Source organism: Anarrhichthys ocellatus, unplaced genomic scaffold (genome assembly GCF_004355925.1).
Source record: "Anarrhichthys ocellatus isolate YVR2014 unplaced genomic scaffold, GSC_Weel_1.0 scaffold140, whole genome shotgun sequence".
Classification (NCBI taxonomy): domain Eukaryota; kingdom Metazoa; phylum Chordata; class Actinopteri; order Perciformes; family Anarhichadidae; genus Anarrhichthys; species Anarrhichthys ocellatus.
The window spans coordinates 92,045-111,907 of NW_022280170.1; the positions used below are offsets into that span (position 1 = coordinate 92,045).

The 19,863-nt window shown below is 42.6% G+C and overlaps 4 protein-coding genes across 4 annotated transcripts in view; all 4 read right to left on the minus strand.

Annotated features, from left to right (window-relative positions):
* Positions 1 to 119: 119 nt before the first annotated feature.
* Positions 120 to 4,330, minus strand: plpbp (pyridoxal phosphate binding protein). Its single transcript, XM_031877558.1, has 8 exons — positions 4,227 to 4,330; positions 3,457 to 3,564; positions 3,292 to 3,327; positions 3,124 to 3,199; positions 2,904 to 3,044; positions 2,679 to 2,821; positions 1,957 to 2,055; positions 120 to 822 (listed from the first exon to the last, which is right to left on the minus strand). The coding sequence occupies exons 1-8, from the start codon at positions 4,314 to 4,316 to the stop codon at positions 643 to 645; spliced, it is 873 nt and encodes a 290-aa protein (XP_031733418.1). The 5' UTR covers positions 4,317 to 4,330; the 3' UTR covers positions 120 to 642.
* A 5,237-nt stretch (positions 4,331 to 9,567) lies between these two features.
* Positions 9,568 to 12,145, minus strand: snrpg (small nuclear ribonucleoprotein polypeptide G). The gene is made up of 4 exons (XM_031877583.1): positions 12,029 to 12,145; positions 11,804 to 11,826; positions 10,943 to 11,067; positions 9,568 to 9,793 (listed from the first exon to the last, which is right to left on the minus strand). Exons 1-4 carry the CDS (start codon positions 12,058 to 12,060, stop codon positions 9,743 to 9,745), a joined length of 231 nt encoding a protein of 76 aa, XP_031733443.1. The 5' UTR covers positions 12,061 to 12,145; the 3' UTR covers positions 9,568 to 9,742.
* A 197-nt stretch (positions 12,146 to 12,342) lies between these two features.
* On the minus strand, positions 12,343 to 16,340 carry LOC116399994 (zinc finger protein 271). Its single transcript, XM_031877582.1, has 2 exons — positions 16,251 to 16,340; positions 12,343 to 15,797 (listed from the first exon to the last, which is right to left on the minus strand). Exon 2 carries the CDS (start codon positions 15,773 to 15,775, stop codon positions 14,198 to 14,200), a length of 1,578 nt encoding a protein of 525 aa, XP_031733442.1. The 5' UTR covers positions 15,776 to 15,797; positions 16,251 to 16,340; the 3' UTR covers positions 12,343 to 14,197.
* tbc1d22b (TBC1 domain family, member 22B) overlaps positions 16,307 to 19,863 on the minus strand; it is an 11,281-nt gene continuing 7,724 nt past the window's right edge. Inside the window, exons 12-14 of the mRNA XM_031877577.1 lie at positions 19,666 to 19,793; positions 19,418 to 19,513; positions 16,307 to 19,033 (exon numbers count right to left, since the gene is read on the minus strand). Of these exons, the coding sequence (XP_031733437.1) occupies positions 18,905 to 19,033; positions 19,418 to 19,513; positions 19,666 to 19,793 (353 nt within the window). The 3' untranslated portion in view covers positions 16,307 to 18,904. The remainder of the gene's footprint in view (positions 19,034 to 19,417; positions 19,514 to 19,665; positions 19,794 to 19,863) is intronic.

Here is a 19,863-nt window from a genome sequence, read left to right on the forward strand (position 1 = left end):
CTCCCCCTCATCTCAAACACACACCAGACACGAGATACAAAACCCTTTTCTTCAGGTTTACTCATGTTAATATCAAGAATGGAGATCTGACACGACAAACGATATCAAACGCACAATACTGTCATTATAAAGGAATAAATGATTTATTAAATCAAGTCTTCAGTTTCATCTGTACAACAAAAACATGGAATTCCTGATCTCTGGGACTCTGTACACAATCGAGCACTGTCACATCAGGGTTGGAAAGGTAGAAAATGTCACGTCAGCACAACAACTATCTCGTAACTCCCGTGAAATCATTTCCCACATGTCACCCTGTTTTCAGTGGTTGTACATTTGTCTTGTAGCCGGTAATCTCGTAGGAGAGAGTTCCATGGGGAGGAAGTCAGAGCACTAAAGGTTCGTAACACACTACTTTAAAAAAGGTCAAACTACGTTTGTACTGAATGCCACTTAATGCTTAAAAGAGCAAGAAGGGCACACAAAAAAAGTGAAGAGGATTACACTTTAAAATGATGCAACAATTTTGCAATCCTAGCTCCATGTGGCTCTGTGGAGATGATCTGCTTCACTGCTCTATTCATTAGCATGTGAAGACTTTTGTTTTTCATAAAGGTTACTTCAGAGGGGGGGACGCTCTTCTTAGTGTTCAGACACAGTGAGGCGCTGCATCTTCTTGGCGGCCTCTTCGGACACCTTCTTGCTCGTTTTCTCGGGGCTGGGGGCTGGGCTGGGGTTCGGGGTGTTGGCAGCACTGTTGGGATACTCCCTGTTGCCGAATATGACGCTGCCCACTCGCACGTTGGTGGCGCCCACCTCGATCTTCAATACATGGGAGTACAGGGAAAAACTTGAGTTGACACATTAGACAGTGTTATTGAGTATGATATTCTGACTTACACGCATCAAATCACATTGTTATCGAAAGTAATGGCAGCCAACAAAAAGAAGCTCAAAAGCAACCTCAGTGTAAAATGTAACAACTAACTGAATAGTTGAAATCCCACCAACTTCACAGCATGGGTATTTTCATTTGAAAACCATCTATTGATTTTAAGTGTTTTGGGTTCACAAATTCAGAAAGAAAATTCAAAACACTATATACAAATGACTTACATTTTGCACTTTGCTGTAGTTAGCGCTGTTAGCTTGAGCCGTTGAGAGGCTGTAGAAATGCCAATCCGGTATATAGCACCTTTAAACACACAATATGTAACTTCCTGCTGCTAGGGGTCTCCAAAACAAAACCAAAACAGATGACAGAGGGTCTTCCTTATTTCCAGATTTTATGCCTCCTTGATTCCTTTCCTTGTCTCGTGTCTTAGTGCAACCAACTTGAGATGCAAGTGGAGGAGGCGAGGAGAGATGGATCATGTCAGGGATAATGCAAGTACACAACTCAGCTAAATATATACAGGGTTCAACGATCATGTTTTTATGCATTTGCCCAGTTGGGCAAGTGGGTCACAAATCTATTTACCTAAAGCCAATATTTACTTGGCCCAATACCAGTTGTTTTATTTATCAGTAGTCTTCAAATAACAACAAAGATGTTAACGGTCATGTTTTATCTCAAACTGAGCTGTACATAGTTGGAGTTTCGCCCACATCTTCTCTAACGCCTCCCAAATAAAAGATGTTTCCAGGTAAATTGAAATGTTCGCTACCACTTCATCTTTACCCGACTCACAAGTGTGCACTGAGCTGTGCAACTCTCCACTGAGATCAGAAGGAAGTGCGATGGCCCAAGTTTCAAGTTCATCTAATCTATGGAGCGCTTTTAAAAACAGCAAGTCTGGACCACCGTGCTGTGCAATGGTGAAACAACAATTACGTATATAAGAAGGCTCACTCCTTAGCTACTCCATCATCAGCTAAACATAAACCAACTTCATCATGCCTTCCATATTTGTGCTTGAATAGAGCTTATAACTGCTGACAAGGAGCGATACTCACCGCGTGTTCAAAGTCTGTCGACATGCCCATGCTGAGTTCTACCCCCTCCAGAGGCAGCTTCAGGCCGTCACACACCTCCTGCCTCCGACTCAGCAGCATCTAAGAGACACGTTGACATTTGGCCCCATCAGGAAAATGCTGTTCCTTAATGATCTCAAACCCAATCCCAGTTTCTTTATCAGCCGATAGAAACACCAATACTGAAGTTTGTGTCGGGTGTATTTATCTACTCTACCTCCAGTAGAGATGCATACATTTTAATAATGATTGATTGTTCTTGTTAAAAGTCTATTTCTGTTTAGTTTGAGTTTTCAGATTAGTGTTAATGTGATTCGTTTTTTAGTTACTGTGTTTTGACTTGAGTTGACAGTTAAAAAGAACACATATTTGTATTATATGTTAAATGAAAATATAAATATTAGGGAAGGGTTGGAGTTAACGGTCTACGGTTTTGTATTTTAACCCTTGTGCCTCTCTTTGAGGACTAAATGTCAGCTTAAAAAAATTGCCATAAACTTACATATTATTTTCCACTTTCATTAAGTTAAATCTTTTAACCAACTTCAATCCTGATCATAACTAGAAAATTTGATCAACATCACTGTTTAAGCTCACTATGGTATTGATCTCATGTATAGTTTAGTTTTAATTGGTGCACACAGAAAAAAAGTTAAAACGCATTCTTCTCACAAGCACATTGTTGTCATCATAGTCGTCTGTACCTGGAAGTCTGGGTTGGGGCCCAGGCTGAGGTCGTAGCCGTAGCTTCCGATGGTCATGAGTCCTAAGAAGTGCAGGGCGGAGCACTGGGACACGATGTGTTTCACCGTGTTCACCGTCTCCTCTGGTGGCAGGCCATGTTTACCTACAACACACAGCAGACGCAGCGTTTGTGATCAGATCACAAAACAAGAGCGGGAAGATAAAAAGCCCTGAAATCAACTCACTCTGTTCTCCGCTGGTGTTGAGCTGCACCATGACCTTTAACCTCTGAGCGCCGCCTCCTCGGACACGCTGCCACGAGCTGTTGACCTTGTCAGCCAGTTTCGCCGAGTCGACCGTCTCCACGAGGAACAGGTTCGGCACGCCTGTCCAACGGAAAGACGAGACTCAGTGCAGAGCTTTCTTTAACATGCAGCCTGAACAGGAGAGTTGACAATCACTCACCCAAAAGTTTGTTGACATTATTCTTCTGTAGATGGCCTATAAAGTGCCACTTGATTTCTGGACAGGAGTCTAGAATCTTGAAGAGGGAAAAAGAAACACTGTGATAATCTGTCACAGACTGCAGTGGAGACAAAGGTCAACTGTACGTGATGAAACATGTAAACCTACCAGAGGATCTGAAGCTTTGTCCACCAGTTCGTTAACCTGGAGTGGACATAAAGGATGAGGTCAATCTCTACGTAATTTACCACTTTTATTCCCCTGAGAGTTTTTGGTGTTTGTGACACTTGGAAAGTTTGGAGTGATGCACACCAGTAGCATTTTCCCACTCACATAATTCTCTCCAAAGTTGCGCTGTCCTTGTCTGTAGGCCTCCACGACCATCTCTGGGGGTTTGGTCTTGCTGACAGCTACAAGGCGGGGCGGCACGGCTGGCAGTGTCTGAGGAAGGACAGCACATGCTCATGTTTTCAGCTGTATGTCAGGGGAGCGGATCAGTGTGTGATGCAGCATGCTAGATGAGGAGAGCAGTGACTCAGCCCTGTCCGGATCCTGCATAAACACTGCTGGAACTAATTGCTTCTGGCTGCTGCTACGTTCAGATGCTGATCGTCATGCAGTCAGCTCTACAGATCATTTAGATTTTCAGTAACAACCCACGGAGAGACATCTGGGTGGTGCTGGAAGGATGCTGAGCATTCTCCTACATGCGTTGACCTAGATACCAGCCTTGATGCTATTCTAATAGGAGAGCATTGGGGAAAATGTTACCCTCCACAGAGCTGTGGCTGGTCAGACGCGTGCTCGTGTTAATGAACAGCCTGCACTTACTAGCCGTAATCACGGGAATCATTTCTATGCAACAACGCGCATGCATTCAGAGTAAGTCACATCCTGTTCCCACGCATGGACCGCTGCCACCAATAACCATGCATGTTGTTATGGAAGTGCTGCCGCGAGCCCTGACTAACTCCCATCCAAAGGTTGAGATGTTTGGCAGCCTTACATAACGGGTCGTGCTGCCGCAGCACGACTTTTTCGGACCCCGAGAGTGGCGCGACGGCAGCGGTGCTCCGGAGGGGAGCCTCCCGGGCTGCAGTTACCTTGGTCCGCCGTGCCGCCGCCTGGTTCACCCGTTCCACTACCGATTGTAGCGCCTTCCCAACCTCCTCCGACATTGCTACTTTCCACATACGGTCAAACGGCTACGACATAAAACGGAAAGAAACGTTTCCGCGATGACGACAATCGCCTTTCAAAATAAAAGTCCGCCTGAGGAGAAAGTGCGTCCTTAAGATGTAGCGCCCTCTACTGTTCCTGCGTCAGTTCTTCTTTTACTTTGAGGTGTTACCGGAAGTTGCTCTCCACAATGTTGTAATGATAAATGTTACCTTAAAAAATATATTTTTAGGTTTTAGAAGTGTGTTACCATCATAACATTTTTAATTGTATCTATTTTAATTTTCTTATAACCAAAATGTATTCCTTATGTTTTTGCTCATTTGGGCATGTTGTTCTGCATCTCTTTATACATACATTTCAGATGAGTCACACTCACTGTAATTAAAATGTCAGCCAGTTTTTAAACCAACCTGTTTCATTGGAGTGAATCGTGATGTTCTTGTGATCACCAAACAGAGTATTTTGTATTTGATGCTACATAGTGTAACATCCCCGCTTTTTCACTGGCCTCACTGGTTTATGAACCTGTAAGTGAGATAAATGAAAAGTTAAGGAGAAACTAAGCTCAGACGTACTGAGCTTAGTGTTTACAGTGGAGCTGTGGGACACAGGGTTAAACACATGTATCAAAGGTATTCTTTATCCATTAACACATCAGATAGCCTAAGCGGTTTGTATTAGAGAAAGTGACTGAAACACTGAAGAAGCATCCCATCCAGTGGCGGCTGGTGGAAAATGTTCTAGGTAGGGCCATCCAATCAATTTCAGCAACATCCCAGTATGATTTAATGCAAAAAAATGAAGGTATCAAACACGCATTACTACTTTGCAGTTAAATATTTAACATTTATTCCAACATGAAAAAAAGCAGTAAATAACACTTTGACAAACACGTCAGAACATCATATTTTTGTCACCCTCACAGGCAATTCAGTATAATATATACAGTATATACAGTATATATATCAGTGTGGGCCATCAGGGCCTGCAAGGCCTTCTTTGCTGGCCTAAACAGGATCACAAAGTTACAGCTATTTTATAATTTAATAATTTTTCTTAAATACACTACATGTATTATAATTTATAAAAATATTTTCCCATTATCTTATTTTCTCATTGCACAGCTACTGTCTTCCTCAGCTGCTCTGCTTCCAGTGCAGCTTGTTTTAAGTAGAGCTTTTATCCAATCAGATTTCACCTCTGTGTCTCTAGGTAAGAAGAGAGGCCCGAAGCCTGCAGACTCTGAAGTGAATCCCTTTGCAGTTTAAGTGAATGGAGACGATATTGTTGATTGTCATAGTCTTCAACCAATCAGATCTTTAGTTTGACATGTTGGGCGTATTCTTTGACATGTCAGAGCCTGCTAGCTGGCCTAGCCATACGTGATTGGTGTTGGGCGGTGACAATCCCAATATCTGCTGCCTCTGTCGAGCGGACATTTTCAGCCCTCAAACGCATTAAAACGTATTCAAGAAATACAACTGGGGAGGCTCGACTGTCTTCACTGGCGTCCATGAATCAAGAAGGACTTCTTACTGGAACTAAAATGCATGGATGTACCGAACAACTCTGAGATTAAACTCTTTGTAATCAAAGAAAGGAGGATGGACTTTGTCTTTAAGTGAACAACAGCTTTGGTAAGTTAACTGCATATGCAGTAGCTTTAATGCTTGTTTATATATTATTATTTGTACAACTTTAACTCCCACCTCCGGAAGAACTTCTCACACATCCCGAGGGAGGTGGGGGACATGGAATCCAACTGGACCATGTTCAAAGCTTCTATTGTAGATGCGGCCGCTAGGAGTTGTGGTCGGAAGGTCATCGGTGACTGTCGTGGCGGCAACCCGAGAACCCGGTGGTGGACACCAGAGGTGAGGGAAGCCATCAAGCGGAAGAAAGAGGCCTTTTGGGCCTCGTTGGCTCAGGGGTCTCCTGAAGCAGCTGAGAGGTACCGGCAGGCCAGAAGGGCTGCAGCTGCAGTGGTCGCGGATGCTAAAACTCGGGCATGGGAGGAGTTTGGGGAGGCCATGGAGAAGCACCCATATCCCTGGCAGAGGCCGCTAAGGTAGTCAAGAAGCTCCTTGGTGGCAAGGCGCCGGGGGTGGATGAGATCTGCCCTGAGATGCTGAAGGCGCTGGACACTGTTGGGCTGTCTTGGCTGACACGCCTCTTCAATGTCGCATGGGGGTCAGGATCAGTGCCCATGGACTGGCAGACTGGGGTGGTGGTTCCCATCTTCAAAAAGGGAGACCGGATTCCGTCCTGGGCGTGGAACAGTGGTCCAGCTCTTTACCCTCGCAAGACTACTGGAGGGGTCCTGGAAGTTTGCCCAACCAGTCTACATGTGCTTTGTGGACTTGGAGAAGGCTTTCGACTGGGTCCCTCTGTGGTTCTTGTGGGGGGTGCTGCGGGAGTATGGGGTGTCGGACCCGTTACAACGGGCCATCCGGTCTCTGTACGACTGCAGTAGGAGCTGTGTTCGTATTCTTGGCAAAACGTCAGACACATTCCCGGTGGGTGTGCAGTAAAGCAGGCACTGCACCAGACCGTCTTGGTGAAGAGGGAGCGGAGCCAGAAGGCGAAGCCCTCAATTTACTGGTCGGACTATGTTCCGACCCTCACCTATGGTCACGAGCTCTGGGTCATGACCGAAAGAACAAGGTCGCGGATACAAGTGGCCGAAATTAGTTTCCTCCGTAGGGTGGCCGGGCTCAGCCTTAGAGATAGGGTAGGGAGCTCGGTCATCAGGAGGGAGCTTGGAGTTGAGCCGCTACTCCTTTGCGTCGAAAGGAGTCAGCTCAGGTGGTTCGGGCATCTAATTAGGATGCCTCCTGGGCGCCTCCCACTGGAGGTTTTCTGGGCACGGCCAACTGGGAGGAGACCCCGGGGAAGACCCAGAACATGCTGGAGGGATTATATCTCCCAGCTGGCCTGGGAACGCCTCGGGATCCCCCAGAATGAGCTGGAACATGTTGCCGGGGAGAGGGAAGTCTGGGTCAGCCTGCTTGGCCTGCTGCCACAGCGACCTGACCCCGGATAAGCGGAGGAAAATGGATGGATGGTGGTGTTTTTATTAAAGCAAAGCTGTCTTTTTTGAAAGTGTAGGTTTTTGATTTGAAAGCAAAGGTTTTTGATTTACAGCCAAAAATTCTAGTTTCATAAGCAAAACTAACAAATAATGTATTCTCAGTTTATATATTTTTACTTACAAACTTGATTTTTGATTTCATTTTTTTTTTACACAAATTATAATAAAGACACAAATATACTTTCATACACCTGCAGATTTTGACAAAAAAAATGGTACTTGAACCTCCACCCACGGCCTTTGCAAGCAACCTGCAGCCTCCTTCAGCTCCTGCCTCCAGCAGCACTCTACAGCCCTGGCCGCCGCTTGTCAATTCTGGTAACCAGCTGCAGCTTCCTCATCCTCAACATTCACCACCAACTCCTGCTCTTCTCAATAAAGTCCATCAATCTCTGCAGTCATGAGATCAGATCATTTGAAACTATAAGAATTAGAATTAACAGATTCCTTAATATAAATATGATTTTAACACTATTTTTCTCATCAGCCACTTTTCTCATTTTTATCGTTTGTATTGCAGTTTGCCAGCAGCTTTCTGTTATTAGTTTAAATGAGAAATGTTAAAAGTGATTAAGAAGCCACAGTGATGGATAAACTTATGAATACTAATGTACTGCAATGGAAAACAACCAACTCCTATTATTTTAAATAGATAAACATAACAAGTTGTTCAAACTTAGAAATATAAATGACCAGCATTTAAGGTATTTTTTTTATACTTTGGAACCATTTCAGAACTTTGAACACTGAAACCAATAAACCAAGTTCTTCAGAAAGCTTGTTAGCTTGTCAGCACACTTCCCAGCATGCATTGTGTTTAAGTCTTGTTCTTACTAACATGGGGGAAGTTATAATGGAGGGTTGTTATGTATCTTTTTATACCTGCTCTTTCTATGATTAGAATGAAAACACTGTAAACAGTTACTTACATCATCATTGACTGATCCAGATGTGACTGTTAGCAGTACAGGAGAAGTCCAGTCTAGTGACGGTGTGATGTGGTGTAATCCAACATTCAACCCTGAACATACTTCACTGATGAAAACTGAACAGAAGTGGGAAACGAGTCTTCCATTTCTAGACACTAAAGCTGAACTAAACAGTTGTAGCTTTAATTTCATTACATTTAAGTTTTTATACATTCAACTTCCAAGTCATGAACTGTTCCATACAAACCTTTTACACAATAAAACAAAATAAGGGAGGTGACAATGACTGCATTATGTTGATAGATTTGTTTAAATGCCATAGTTTGAAAAAAGCAAAAATAGAATTATTTATCAAATAGTTGTTATAATCTGTGTAAACATCAAATGATGCCACATTTATATTAAAAACCCACTGACTTAGAGACGAGGGATCTGAAGCTTGTTTACCAGCCTTTTAGATAAAGTAGGGAACAGCTCTCTGTTATCTGGACCATGCAGTGGATCCTCACAGCTGTTCAAACAGCTGGAGGGTTTTCAGACTTTTCTCTCATTGATGAAACTACAAAGACTCATTAACTGAGATTTCTGCAAACGGAGCATCACATGGAGACCAAATAGTAAATGTAGTAGACATGAGTGTGAATATGGATAACATCCTCAATCAATATTTATGTGGTTTTACAATGTGATATCAATATTGATATATGGTACATTTTCTGAAAAAACTGTTGAATTGCTTATGTTCTTTATTGACTAATCCAGCAAATAAAATACTCAACAGGTTAAGAAGATACATCATCATTTTTGCATCAAATACTGCTATGAAGTCCTGTTTATTGGTTTGTAATATCACCTAATGCAACTGTATTATGATAGATAACACTGTATAAATGGTTTGGGATTTTTTCTGACAGTTGAGAAATGTATCACACATATTTATACTACCCAATCTAAGTAGTATGCAGTCCTGCCTTTATGTATCTCATCATTTTCTTTTTAGGTTTATCCATTATTTATGATTCCAAAAGTTAAAATTCAACTCTATGTTGACATTTCATACCATTAAGAATTGATGGCATACGTAACACACCCAACCAATCACGTTTGACCCAACTCTAATATTCAGTGCTCTGTGGTCGTTAATCTGCCTGTTGCTACAGAAACATGTTAAGAACATGTCAGCAGCTTCAGACAGTAACCTGTCATATGTTAGTAACACACTGTACACAGTGAAACATAAAATACAAAGAAAAAGTGATTTATTCACAAGATTATGCAATTCAAAATATGTCCAAAGAAAACATCAGATAACTGATCAGATAGACACACCACAATTCAGAGACATTAAAGGCTTTGAAAACAAAGAAGCGAAAGGATAACAGAAAGTAAAAAGGTGTGGATCATTCTCCATCTGCTCTCATACTCTCTCCAAGGCCTCCAACATGATGATGCTGTTTCCCCGGATCACCTATGAGAAAGGAGACCACACCGAGTTAACTCACTGCATTCAAGACTTCCTACAGGTTTCACTGTAACATTTAGATCACCTTTAAAATCACAGAGAATAGAGCTCCTGATATCACTGTTTCAGCCTCGTCTTTTCAGTCGTCTGTCTCACCCGAAGGAACTGATACCATCTAATTGCACTAACAGTTTACACATGGTCTTGAGCTAAGGTGCTCTAAGCCCGACCTAATAGTTAGGCCTGTTGTACCATCTAGGCTTAATCCTTCTCCTCACTAAGACCGGGTGTGAATCTTACACCCAGTCAGGAGCAAGTACCATCATTTATCCCCTCGTGGCCGTAACCAGCTATGAGGTCACCGACGTACAGCTCTCATTATTATTTCTTGATTTAAAAAGCCCACCGTTTCTCTGTATCTGCTTGAAACGGACAGATATCTATACCAAGGCCATCTGTGGTGGTGAGGATGTGCCGGGTGAGGCGAGTGACGGCAGTGTGTGTGTTCTCTGCAGCCATTTACACGCAAAACTATAGGCTGTAAACGTAATATGGTACATGCACAGTATTAAAAGATATCATTGAAAACTATTGACACTCTGTTCTGCAATTATTTAAAGCTATTTTATGTCTCAAATATCTGATGATGATATGATGCTCCACAGCTGTGTCAGTAGCAATGAGTCCAGCTCTCTCCTTTCTCCGTTCTGTTCTCCAGGGGTGAGGAATGTGACGGCGCATCAGCACAAATAACACTGCTGGTTTGAACGTTTATGATCAGGGCGATCTAGCCGGCACTTTACCGGAGGTGGTGAAGTGAACATTTGTGTGGACAGTAAGATGCACTATCGTGAGATGTATGCCTCATCACAAGTGTTTTCAGTTAGTTTGCACCAAATCTGCAGCTGAAAATAAACCTTGTCGTAGGAACCAAACAGACCGTAACCAACAGACACCAAATGGTTTACTCTATGGTGAGTGTCAGCAGAGATTTCTGACACATAACAGTCATTGTGGTGGTCAGCTTAGAATTTGGACCACCAAATCAAATGGCAGAGGGTAGTGCATTATGTAGTAGGAGGGATTTTGGACAGTCGTGTTCAACATGAGAGCTGTAGACAATTATCTAAAAAAACCACCAGCCGAGATACTGACCACCATGCCAATGGTGTTCTGTTGTCCTCCTGGGCCCATCTCCAGAGAGTCATCCACCACCAGGTTCATGAAGGGGTCGAACCCCCGCAGGATGCCCTGCACGTGTCTGCCACCATTCAGCTTCACTGAAAGGACGAAAGAAGGCACCGATTTATCCTGCGAGTTAGGGTTCATCGCTGTTCTTTCCGTTTGCTTGCAAAAGACTGTTCGGCTGATATTCCCTGATCCAGTTCAAACTGAGCTAACCCTAGCAGGGCTGAACCATGGTGAAAAAAATATATTAATGGCGATTATTTTGACTGATATTACAATTACGATATACTTTGCCACGTAAAAAGAAATGACATTGTCATTGAAAATACATTAAATGTTTATGATGTGATTTTAGCGGGAATACGTCTCCTCAAGTCTGTAGAATACGGTGTGTAGGCAAAAGACATTTTGTAGCACCACAATATTTAATTTAACACAGTTCGACTTTAAATATGAAAATTGCAGTAAGCCATACTGAGATTTCAGTAACATTCAATGACTGAATAGTACAGTCCTTAACCCGAGCTAACCTAACCTATTGTGAACACGTTTCCCGTTAATGTTCCAGCTCGTTATGGGCTGATTTACTGTGAACTTGACGCTGCAACATAAACCCGTTCGTATCTAAATCTGCACATTTTGACGCCAAGCTTCCAGTTTATTTTACTAATGACTGGTGGTCTCTTCTATTCTGACTCAACTGTTGCTCAGAGTATATTTGTCTCTTTCTGCTCTTTCCATTTCAACTGTACTGTGCGTTTAAAGTATGATGGGCTGTCAAACGGACTGTCGGGGTAAGCTTGTACTTCAGCTTTTAGTTATACTCACATGACAGCTTCTTGTCCATGAACCTGAAGAAAAAACAGCATTGACTTGCATTAGAGAGGCTTGCAGATGATAGCTACATAGCTACCAGTTATAGAGGCTAGCTAATGCTAGCTAGTTTCCGATGCTAACAATGTATCAGTGTTGCTGTGCGGGTATGTTTTCCAGAATACAAAGCAGGATCAAAATAAACAGTACAGGTTCATCTGAACAAGCTCAACAACTTACTTCTTCAACTCCGGGGGATGTGCTTTGCTCATTTTGTCTTTAATTACTTAAAACCGACACAGTTGATCAGATGTTTGCCGCTTCGCAAAACTACGGAAGGAAAACGTGCCGTGAGGGACCGGAAGTTCACCGGTAAGCCTCCATCGTGGACATTATGTTGCTGCTGTTTCAGCACACCGCCACCACGAGGCCGGGAGGAGGCACTGTCGGTTAGTTTCTGATCTTGTTCAGCGGACATACTTCAAGTGTTTTGAGTACAAAAGGGGACCGCAAGGAGATCAACTTGAATGAATAACAAATTACGGTATCATCTTCACAGCTGATTTTCATTATTAATCGACCAAACATTTTCTAGAAAACTGAAGATGGAATACTGTAGATATTCTAGGCAGGCAGGGACAAACAAATCTAACAATTGAATACAAAAATATGTTTGCAACATGAAGTTAAGCCTACATTTTATGTTTCATTACATTTCATGTGTGCTTCTCTCTGCCAAAAACAGTGTAACATTAAGTATGATTCAAATACCTTTATATAAAACATTTTTAATGTGGTGTGGTATATGAAAAGATGAATGTTTTCACAAAACTAGTTTAAAGAATCAAGACAAAAAATCTTATGAAAATTGTTTTTATTATGTTCATCTATAAAGAACCATAAACTAATTCACAAAAGACCTCAAAAAAAGAAAAGTGGAAGCATCAAACCTATTAAATCATCGTTTACATTTTCACAGTAGAACTTTGAAAACTGAAAATCCTTAAGAAAAACAACCACCTAAATTAGACCATTTAGGGCGTCAAACTGGGAAACAGAAATCCTCCCTTGGAATCTTGTTCATTCATCAAAGCCTACTTTTCAAGCATCAGACATACTGAAGGGCTGCCATCAGGCTGTCTGCTTGCATAGCTGGGTAATCTCACTCCAGTACATGCCAGCTAAAGAGACAGGCCTCAATGAAAGGCATTGTACTGGATACAACTACCCATGACATCCATTCCAAGGTTGATCTTTCTATGACAATAACTACCACATGTTGGGGCCTCGAAACAGCACATAGAAATGCTCAGAGCACGTTAACATGTCATACTTTGTGATTTCATTCAGACCTTGGCGCAGCACTTGCTAACACTTTGCAGTCTTGACCAAAGCACTACATTTTCATCTAGTACCCTGACAACACGCAGCAATGACAATCCAGCAAGTGACACACCACATTTCCCACCGATCTGTGACTAATTATTGCCAAATATGTAAGAAAAATAACAAAAATAGAGCAGAAGACATGTTACCTTACTTAGCAAAAGCACTCCAGATATCTGGTGTAAAAATAGACTGACAGACGTCATCTCTGGCTAGAACGTACCATGACTGTGCAGACGGCCTCATTTCCCAAAAAGACCATCCTCGCTTTGAGATGTTTGAGAAACTAGGTCCTGCTGTGTACAAAACAGTGGTGTAGAGTCGATGTTCCATTTCTGTTGAAGAACTATACTAGTGTTTTTGCATGTTTGTTTTTACTTGTAAGGCTGCTGAAGGTTTCAATGTATTCCATTTGCAGACACACCAGAATATTTCATCCATCACAGGGAACCTGTTGGTTTATGTTGAGTCAAAGATGTGTTGTATATCTATGCTGTAATAAAGCTGAAACGGATCTTGAATTAGAAAAGTGTTCATTACGAGTGCTTGTGGGATTCTTACACATGGTCCTGTTTGAAATGCCCACTTTTGCTTCTTGCTTTGTTTGATTTCTCAACCACTGCCTAAATGGTCACTGTAATGGATCTCACAGAAGCTGATTTACATACTGTACTGCACAAGAACCAGGTGGCTGCCTAGAATGCAGAAAACATTTGAATATCTAAAAAGAACTATAGTATGTTTTAGAATATGGTTGGCAGTGAAGTATGAGTGTTATAGTGAAATGCCTAAATAAAACATGCAAAAAGCCTGGTATAGTCCTTTAACAAGTCATTCTATTCAACCCTCGATATGTTGGTATGGAGAACATTAAACCGACAGCGCAGGTATAAAAACAAAATGTCCTGAATGCTCAATCAGTGAACTGCTAAATCAACAAGAATATCATAGAAATTTCATCACTCTCCACTCTCTAACCCCTCAAGGCAAAAAGGCAATCGCTGTGGACATTCAAACTGGATCTCAGGCTTTGCTGGCCTGATGTGCGTAGCCCTCTGTGACGCTGTCCTCCTCCACCCTGACTCGCAGGTGCTCCTGACAGTGTTCTAGGAAAGAGTCCAGTGCTGAGAAACCCTGCTGGCAAGGCACGCAGTGGTACAGCCTCTGCCTCTTCGAGCCCGGCCATTTACAGGTGTCCATCTCGCTTGTGCACACGCTGCACTGTCGCCTCTTCACGGAGGACTGGTGGAGCTCCACGTGCTCCCGGAGCCGCGACTGCAGAGAGAACACCTCTGCACAGGAGGGGCATGGGAACTCTCTCTCTAGTTCATCATCATCATCATCATCCTCCTCCTCCTCCTCCTCCTCCGGCACTTCTCTGCATCTCCCTGGATCAGTAACTTTGTTCTCTACTTTGGCCACTTTCCTGGGCCTCCCTGGACCAGCCTTCACAGGCTTGTCTTCGGCTATGCTAGGTTTTACTTGATTTAATCCATTCTCTGATAACTCTGAGTCTTTGGTGGTACATCCTACAGGCTGACTTTTGTTTTTGGTGACGCTTGAGGCTGTGTGCTGTCTGTAATGTGCCCTAAGTGACAAATGATGCAAGAAGACTTTGCTGCAGATCTGACATGGATATGTGAATGATCTCCTGCGCTTGATTATGACTGGCCATGGTTCTGTCATAATGTTTTTCTCTCTGCTGTGCTTCTCTTTTCTGTGCATGTACAGCTTAGAGGTGCTTCTGAAAACCATGTCGCAAGAGCGACAGTCCAGAAGCTTAGTTTTGGATTTTGGCATTTGAATTAGATCTCTGTTCACCTTGATATTCCGCTCTTTCCTAGCTTCTCCACTAGTATTTTCTCTTTTGGTCTTTAGCCCCTGTTCTGCATGGTTAGTCTGTTTGTGGTGTTGCAGCCCGGCCTCTGTGCGGAACATTGTTGAACAGAATTGGCACACACTGACAGCTCTGCTGCTGGGCCCTGGGGTGTCTGAGGAATCTGAGCGGGTCGAGTCTCCCTCAGAAACTGGTGGAGAATCACCTGGAAGGCTACTGGCATCAACTATATCTGACGGGGATGGTGGTTCACTACAACCAGCTTGCTGGTGGTGCAGCAGAGCCTGCTTCTGGCTGAAGCCTCTCCCACATGGGGCACACGCGTAAGGGCTACCGTCCAGGAGGTGAGGCGACTCGTCCTGCAGCCTGCAGGGATCTGAGGTTGTGCACGAGGGGCACGGAGAACCCAGCTGGGACTCTCCAGGACAAAGCTCACACGGGGAAGAGTCATGATTGCACTCATGTAGTTGTAAGGACGACTTCAGGGAGAACTCCTGCCCACAGAACGGACACCGGTGAGGCTTGGGTAATGTGTGTTTTAGTTCCTGGTGATGCGACAGATCTGTTGCATAAGGAAAGCCCTTACCACATTCTTGACAAACATATGTGGCCAGGTGCGACGGTTGCTGCCTCTGGTTGTGTGTGTGCTGTTTTGGGTCAGCCCGTGCCATGAAGCTGGCGAGCCTCGACAGTGTGTCTGCTGCCGTCTTGGAGCGGCTGAACGACTCCTGGGCCCTTGTGGCGCTCCAGCTGACGCCATCCATCCTCCCACACCAAGCTTCTCTGCTGCTTTGCAGGAGACAGTAGAAGTTTGAGTCATTAGCTTGGAACTCACACATAAACAAGAGCCAAAATAAAAGGCTCAGGGATTCAGCAGTGCGTTAAAAAAAAGAAAAGGTGTTTGACAGTGACGAGCAGACAACAGCTAACGTTAGTCAACTATTGGTAGGGAGAGGGGCGCGCGTGCCTTCTTGTTAGCTTCTTCCTCTCTCTTGCTAACGTTATCGATAATTGATATCATAAGCTAGCTTACAGTTAAAAACAAGCAATACAGAAACTCAGTTAAGAAATGACATGGCAACTAGAGGTACATTAAGTGAAAAGTCAATGCTGCCATGGTGGCAGCAAGGTTACTCACTGTACTGCGTGACCACAGGTTAGCTTCGTGTTTGCTAACGTTAGCTTGTTGTGAGCTGCACGAACATTTCGTTAGCTAAAACATCTGAGCCTGACACTCACACTGATGCAGTTCAACGGGTCTCCTCCCAACTGGTTAAATTCATACGGTATGTCGCGTTAGCATCAGGTTTCGTAGCCGAAAACAACACTGACATGGCTGCAAAAAGTGAAACCGAAGTTTATGTTACGTTCACGTTACTTCTGTGTTGTCAGCATCACTTCCGGCGCGTCACTTGCCCCAATTCAAAACACCGTTTGAGCTTCGACAGTAACGTTACTTTTGAGTCAGCTACCAATGTGTTGCTATCAAAACATAGCTACTTTGTTTTTACATTATATCACCTTTAATACATGAAAACACAACAGAAGACATATTGGATCAAGACAATAATAACCCACCACACCCACTAATGCCAAAATCAAGAATAACAATCATTTAATATGAACAAAAAGATAAGACAGCAGGTGTACTGTAAGTTTTTTACGTTTCTTCATTCAAACCAGCCCTGATTACTGAAACCCAATAAAGATTTGGCATATTATTGTTGAGACAGCATAAACAGCTCTGAAACAAAGGTTTTATTTTGTCAGCCTTTAGTTATCAACATCACATTGTGAGGACATAATGACCTTTAGATAAAAACAGCATGGAGTGAACAATCAGTTGGCGCACCTGAATGAAAAAAAGAAACTACTTTAAGGCTAAAGGCATATATTCAACAACGACACTCACAAAACATTCAACATGTTTTAGATGGGTAAAACAAGGTTGATGAACACAAGATTATAGCTGGCTTAAAGCAAAAAACAGGCAATGAATAAACCACAAATAAGTATAGAGCCGTGTTTTTCCAGCAATAAAAGGATCCCTTTCATAGACTCATTAAGTACCATGGTGACTTCAGGAGCACTTCATATGCCATGAAGTAACATAGACCTCAAGCTATGGTTGAATCCCCATATTTCATAAGGATTTAATAATTCCTGAATATGAATTAAGACTAATCATGAAAGATGTTTCTCCATTCAATTTGTTGTATTCTACAATCTCCAGGAAATCTAGTGCACAGGAAATCCAGATTTTAAACTTGACAACAGCTTAACAAAGCATTTGCTTCAAAATGACCAAAGAAAAGAAAGGTATGGTAGAGAAATCAAAGTATCATAGGCTAATGATTGTCATATCTCTCAAACATACGTTGTGTTATAATTATCACTGGTAATGAAGCTAGATAGTAACACACATATTCACCCCGCCCCCGCCCCCCCCACACACACACAGCCAGAATGGTCACAGATACAAGTGCAACCTAACGTGAACCTTAGACAAATATAAAACATGAGCATTAATGATACCAAAGCATTTATCCGTGTTACTGTACACTCTAAAAGACAGGAGAACATTGTGAGCTGCACTGTGTCCACAGGACCGTCTCAAGTAGGATGGTGGGGCTAAATGTCCTTCAGTACTGAACAAGCATTGACAAGGCATCTCCTCCATAAAAAAATATCTCCAACCCCATAAACAATTGCTAAAATGATCCCCAACTGAGGATCTCAAACATTGTTGACTACCTCTATGCATATGCAGGTTTACAGTAACCACAGTTATCTCATTAGATACTTCATAGAGGATCATACGATCATTTACATCATTAATCAATAAGAAATAAGTCTGAAAAAGCTCAGGACAAAACAGACCAGCCGTTACTGATCTCTATTTGTGTCAGTGATACTATGTGCAGCAATCTCCAACTAAAATTGTATTCTGTCAAAAATATAATAAAATTTAGAATTATCTCAGTTAGTTTCAACATAAAATAATTGAGCAAGGAATTTCAAAGCTACATTAACCAAAAGGTCTCCATCGTTCCTTGTCTATTCAGAGGCAGTACAACTCTAATTGAACCAGTGGTGATATATATTACACCCGAGAGCCTCATTGTGATTGAAGATGCTGATTTATGATAACCAAGGCCAACTGATACCAAATCAGTTTCTCCACTTGTAAAACAAAACCCAACTTGAAATAAAACACAGTACCTAATATTTGCTACTCTTAGGTCTAATACCTAATACAATTGAGAATATCCATACTGGCAACCAATCAAACTGACTCACTGAAGTCCCAAAAGCAAGAAGTTGATTGTACAGTGCAAATTTGGTAAACCTGGACCAAAACATAAGGGTGACAGTGTCAGACTAAGTAGGTTTTAAAAGAGAAAATAAAGTATTTGTCTGGTTTACGTATAGGAGTTTTAAAACAAATACCAAAACATATCTTCAAAACAAGAAAATATAATCTGTTGGAGCAATCTTTCACTAAAATCATCATTCCGTTTATACCACAGCGTGTTCTTCCGAGTGTACGTTTCACATGAGAGACAATTAATGTTGCATGACCAAACCAGTATAAGTTAACCAAGGTGGCATAGCTGTGTTCATACTGTAACAGTCCATTGAAACAGTGCAGTCCATCCACTGCAAATAGCCTCATATTCACTGAGCTCTGTGGGAGCACCATTAACCCAAATCCACTGGGACATTCACTGGACTTCATTTTCACAGGAGAAGTTTTGTGGCTTCAGTGTCTTCCAGGTCACCTCAAACACAAGACATGGGCGTCTGGAGTGTCTTGAATACTGGCGGTCCCTCCAGTCACAGTCTGGTCTGATCTCAGGGGGGACTGTGCTTGCTGGGAGGCGGCCTCGCACCTACCTCTTGTAGTGGCTGGGTGCGTCTGCAAACATGTACTTCAGTCTATAAGCTTCAGCCAGGAGGAGACCCACTTCCTCGTTGCCCCAGTGGATTGTGGGAAGGTTCTGCAGTAGCATAAGAAGGCCCTGAAGAGCAACAGAAATCTACATTTACATTGACACTATTTTGGAAGGTAGAGGTTAATAACAGTTCTTTAGACTTGCATTCTCTCTAATGTCCATCAGGGGGCGACTCCTCTGGTTGTATAGAAGTCTGAGAAAACAACTACTTCTCTCTTGATTTATTACCTCAGTAAACATTGTAAACATGAGTTTATGGTTTCAATCTCTAGTTTCAAGTCTTCTTCAATACAGTTGCTTTTAATATCAAAATGATCACATCATTTTTCTTTGCTTCCATAAACCAGTCTTTACAGTAAGTCTTGTTATCATTTGTTGGTACTTCAATCAATATTTAGCAGTTACGTTCTCAGTTAAGTGTGCATGACTACAAAGAGGACAGATCGGTACCTGAAAGTCAACCATGGAGAGGATTTCTTTGCGCCACTCAATGAGGAAAGCAGAACAGACGTACAGGTGGAAGTGGGAGAAACCCTCCGCTTCAGCCTGCAGAAAACCAAGAAGAGTAACAAATACTGTATAATTGAGTGAGTGTATAGGTGAATTCTACAGTAGTTTTTTTCAGGCAGCAGTTTGTGCTGTTGTACTGGGTTACTTTCTACTGTGAAGGTTTGTAGGTGGTGTACACTCTGCTCTACCTGGTAGGTGTCCCAGAGACGAATAGTGCAACGGAGCGGCAGCTCTCTCATCAGCAGATTGTTCATCCACCGGAAAGCAAACTGCAGATACTCCACCTCATACCTCTTGAAATGATTATGAATGTCCTCTGGACACACGCGCGCGCACACGCACACACACACACACACACACACACACACACACACACACACACACAC

What these genes read in the sequence shown, in the direction of transcription:
- plpbp (XM_031877558.1), bottom strand. Translation starts at nt 4,316, where the DNA reads ATGTGGAAAGTAGCAATGTCGGAGGAGGTTGGGAAGGCGCTACAATCG. An exon ending in CAACACCAGCGGAGAACAGA is followed by an intron (nt 2,822 to 2,903) that starts GTGAGTTGATTT and finishes TGTGTGTTGTAG; the next exon opens with GTAAACATGGCCTGCCACCA. An exon ending in CGACAGACTTTGAACACGCG is followed by an intron (nt 823 to 1,956) that starts GTGAGTATCGCT and finishes CATGTATTGAAG; the next exon opens with ATCGAGGTGGGCGCCACCAA.
- snrpg (XM_031877583.1), bottom strand. Translation starts at nt 12,060, where the DNA reads ATGAGCAAAGCACATCCCCCGGAGTTGAAGAA. An exon ending in CATCCCCCGGAGTTGAAGAA is followed by an intron (nt 11,827 to 12,028) that starts GTAAGTTGTTGA and finishes TTTTTTCTTCAG; the next exon opens with GTTCATGGACAAGAAGCTGT. An exon ending in CATGGACAAGAAGCTGTCAT is followed by an intron (nt 11,068 to 11,803) that starts GTGAGTATAACT and finishes TCGTCCTTTCAG; the next exon opens with TGAAGCTGAATGGTGGCAGA.
- LOC116399994 (XM_031877582.1), bottom strand. Translation starts at nt 15,775, where the DNA reads ATGGATGGCGTCAGCTGGAGCGCCACAAGGGCCCAGGAGTCGTTCAGC.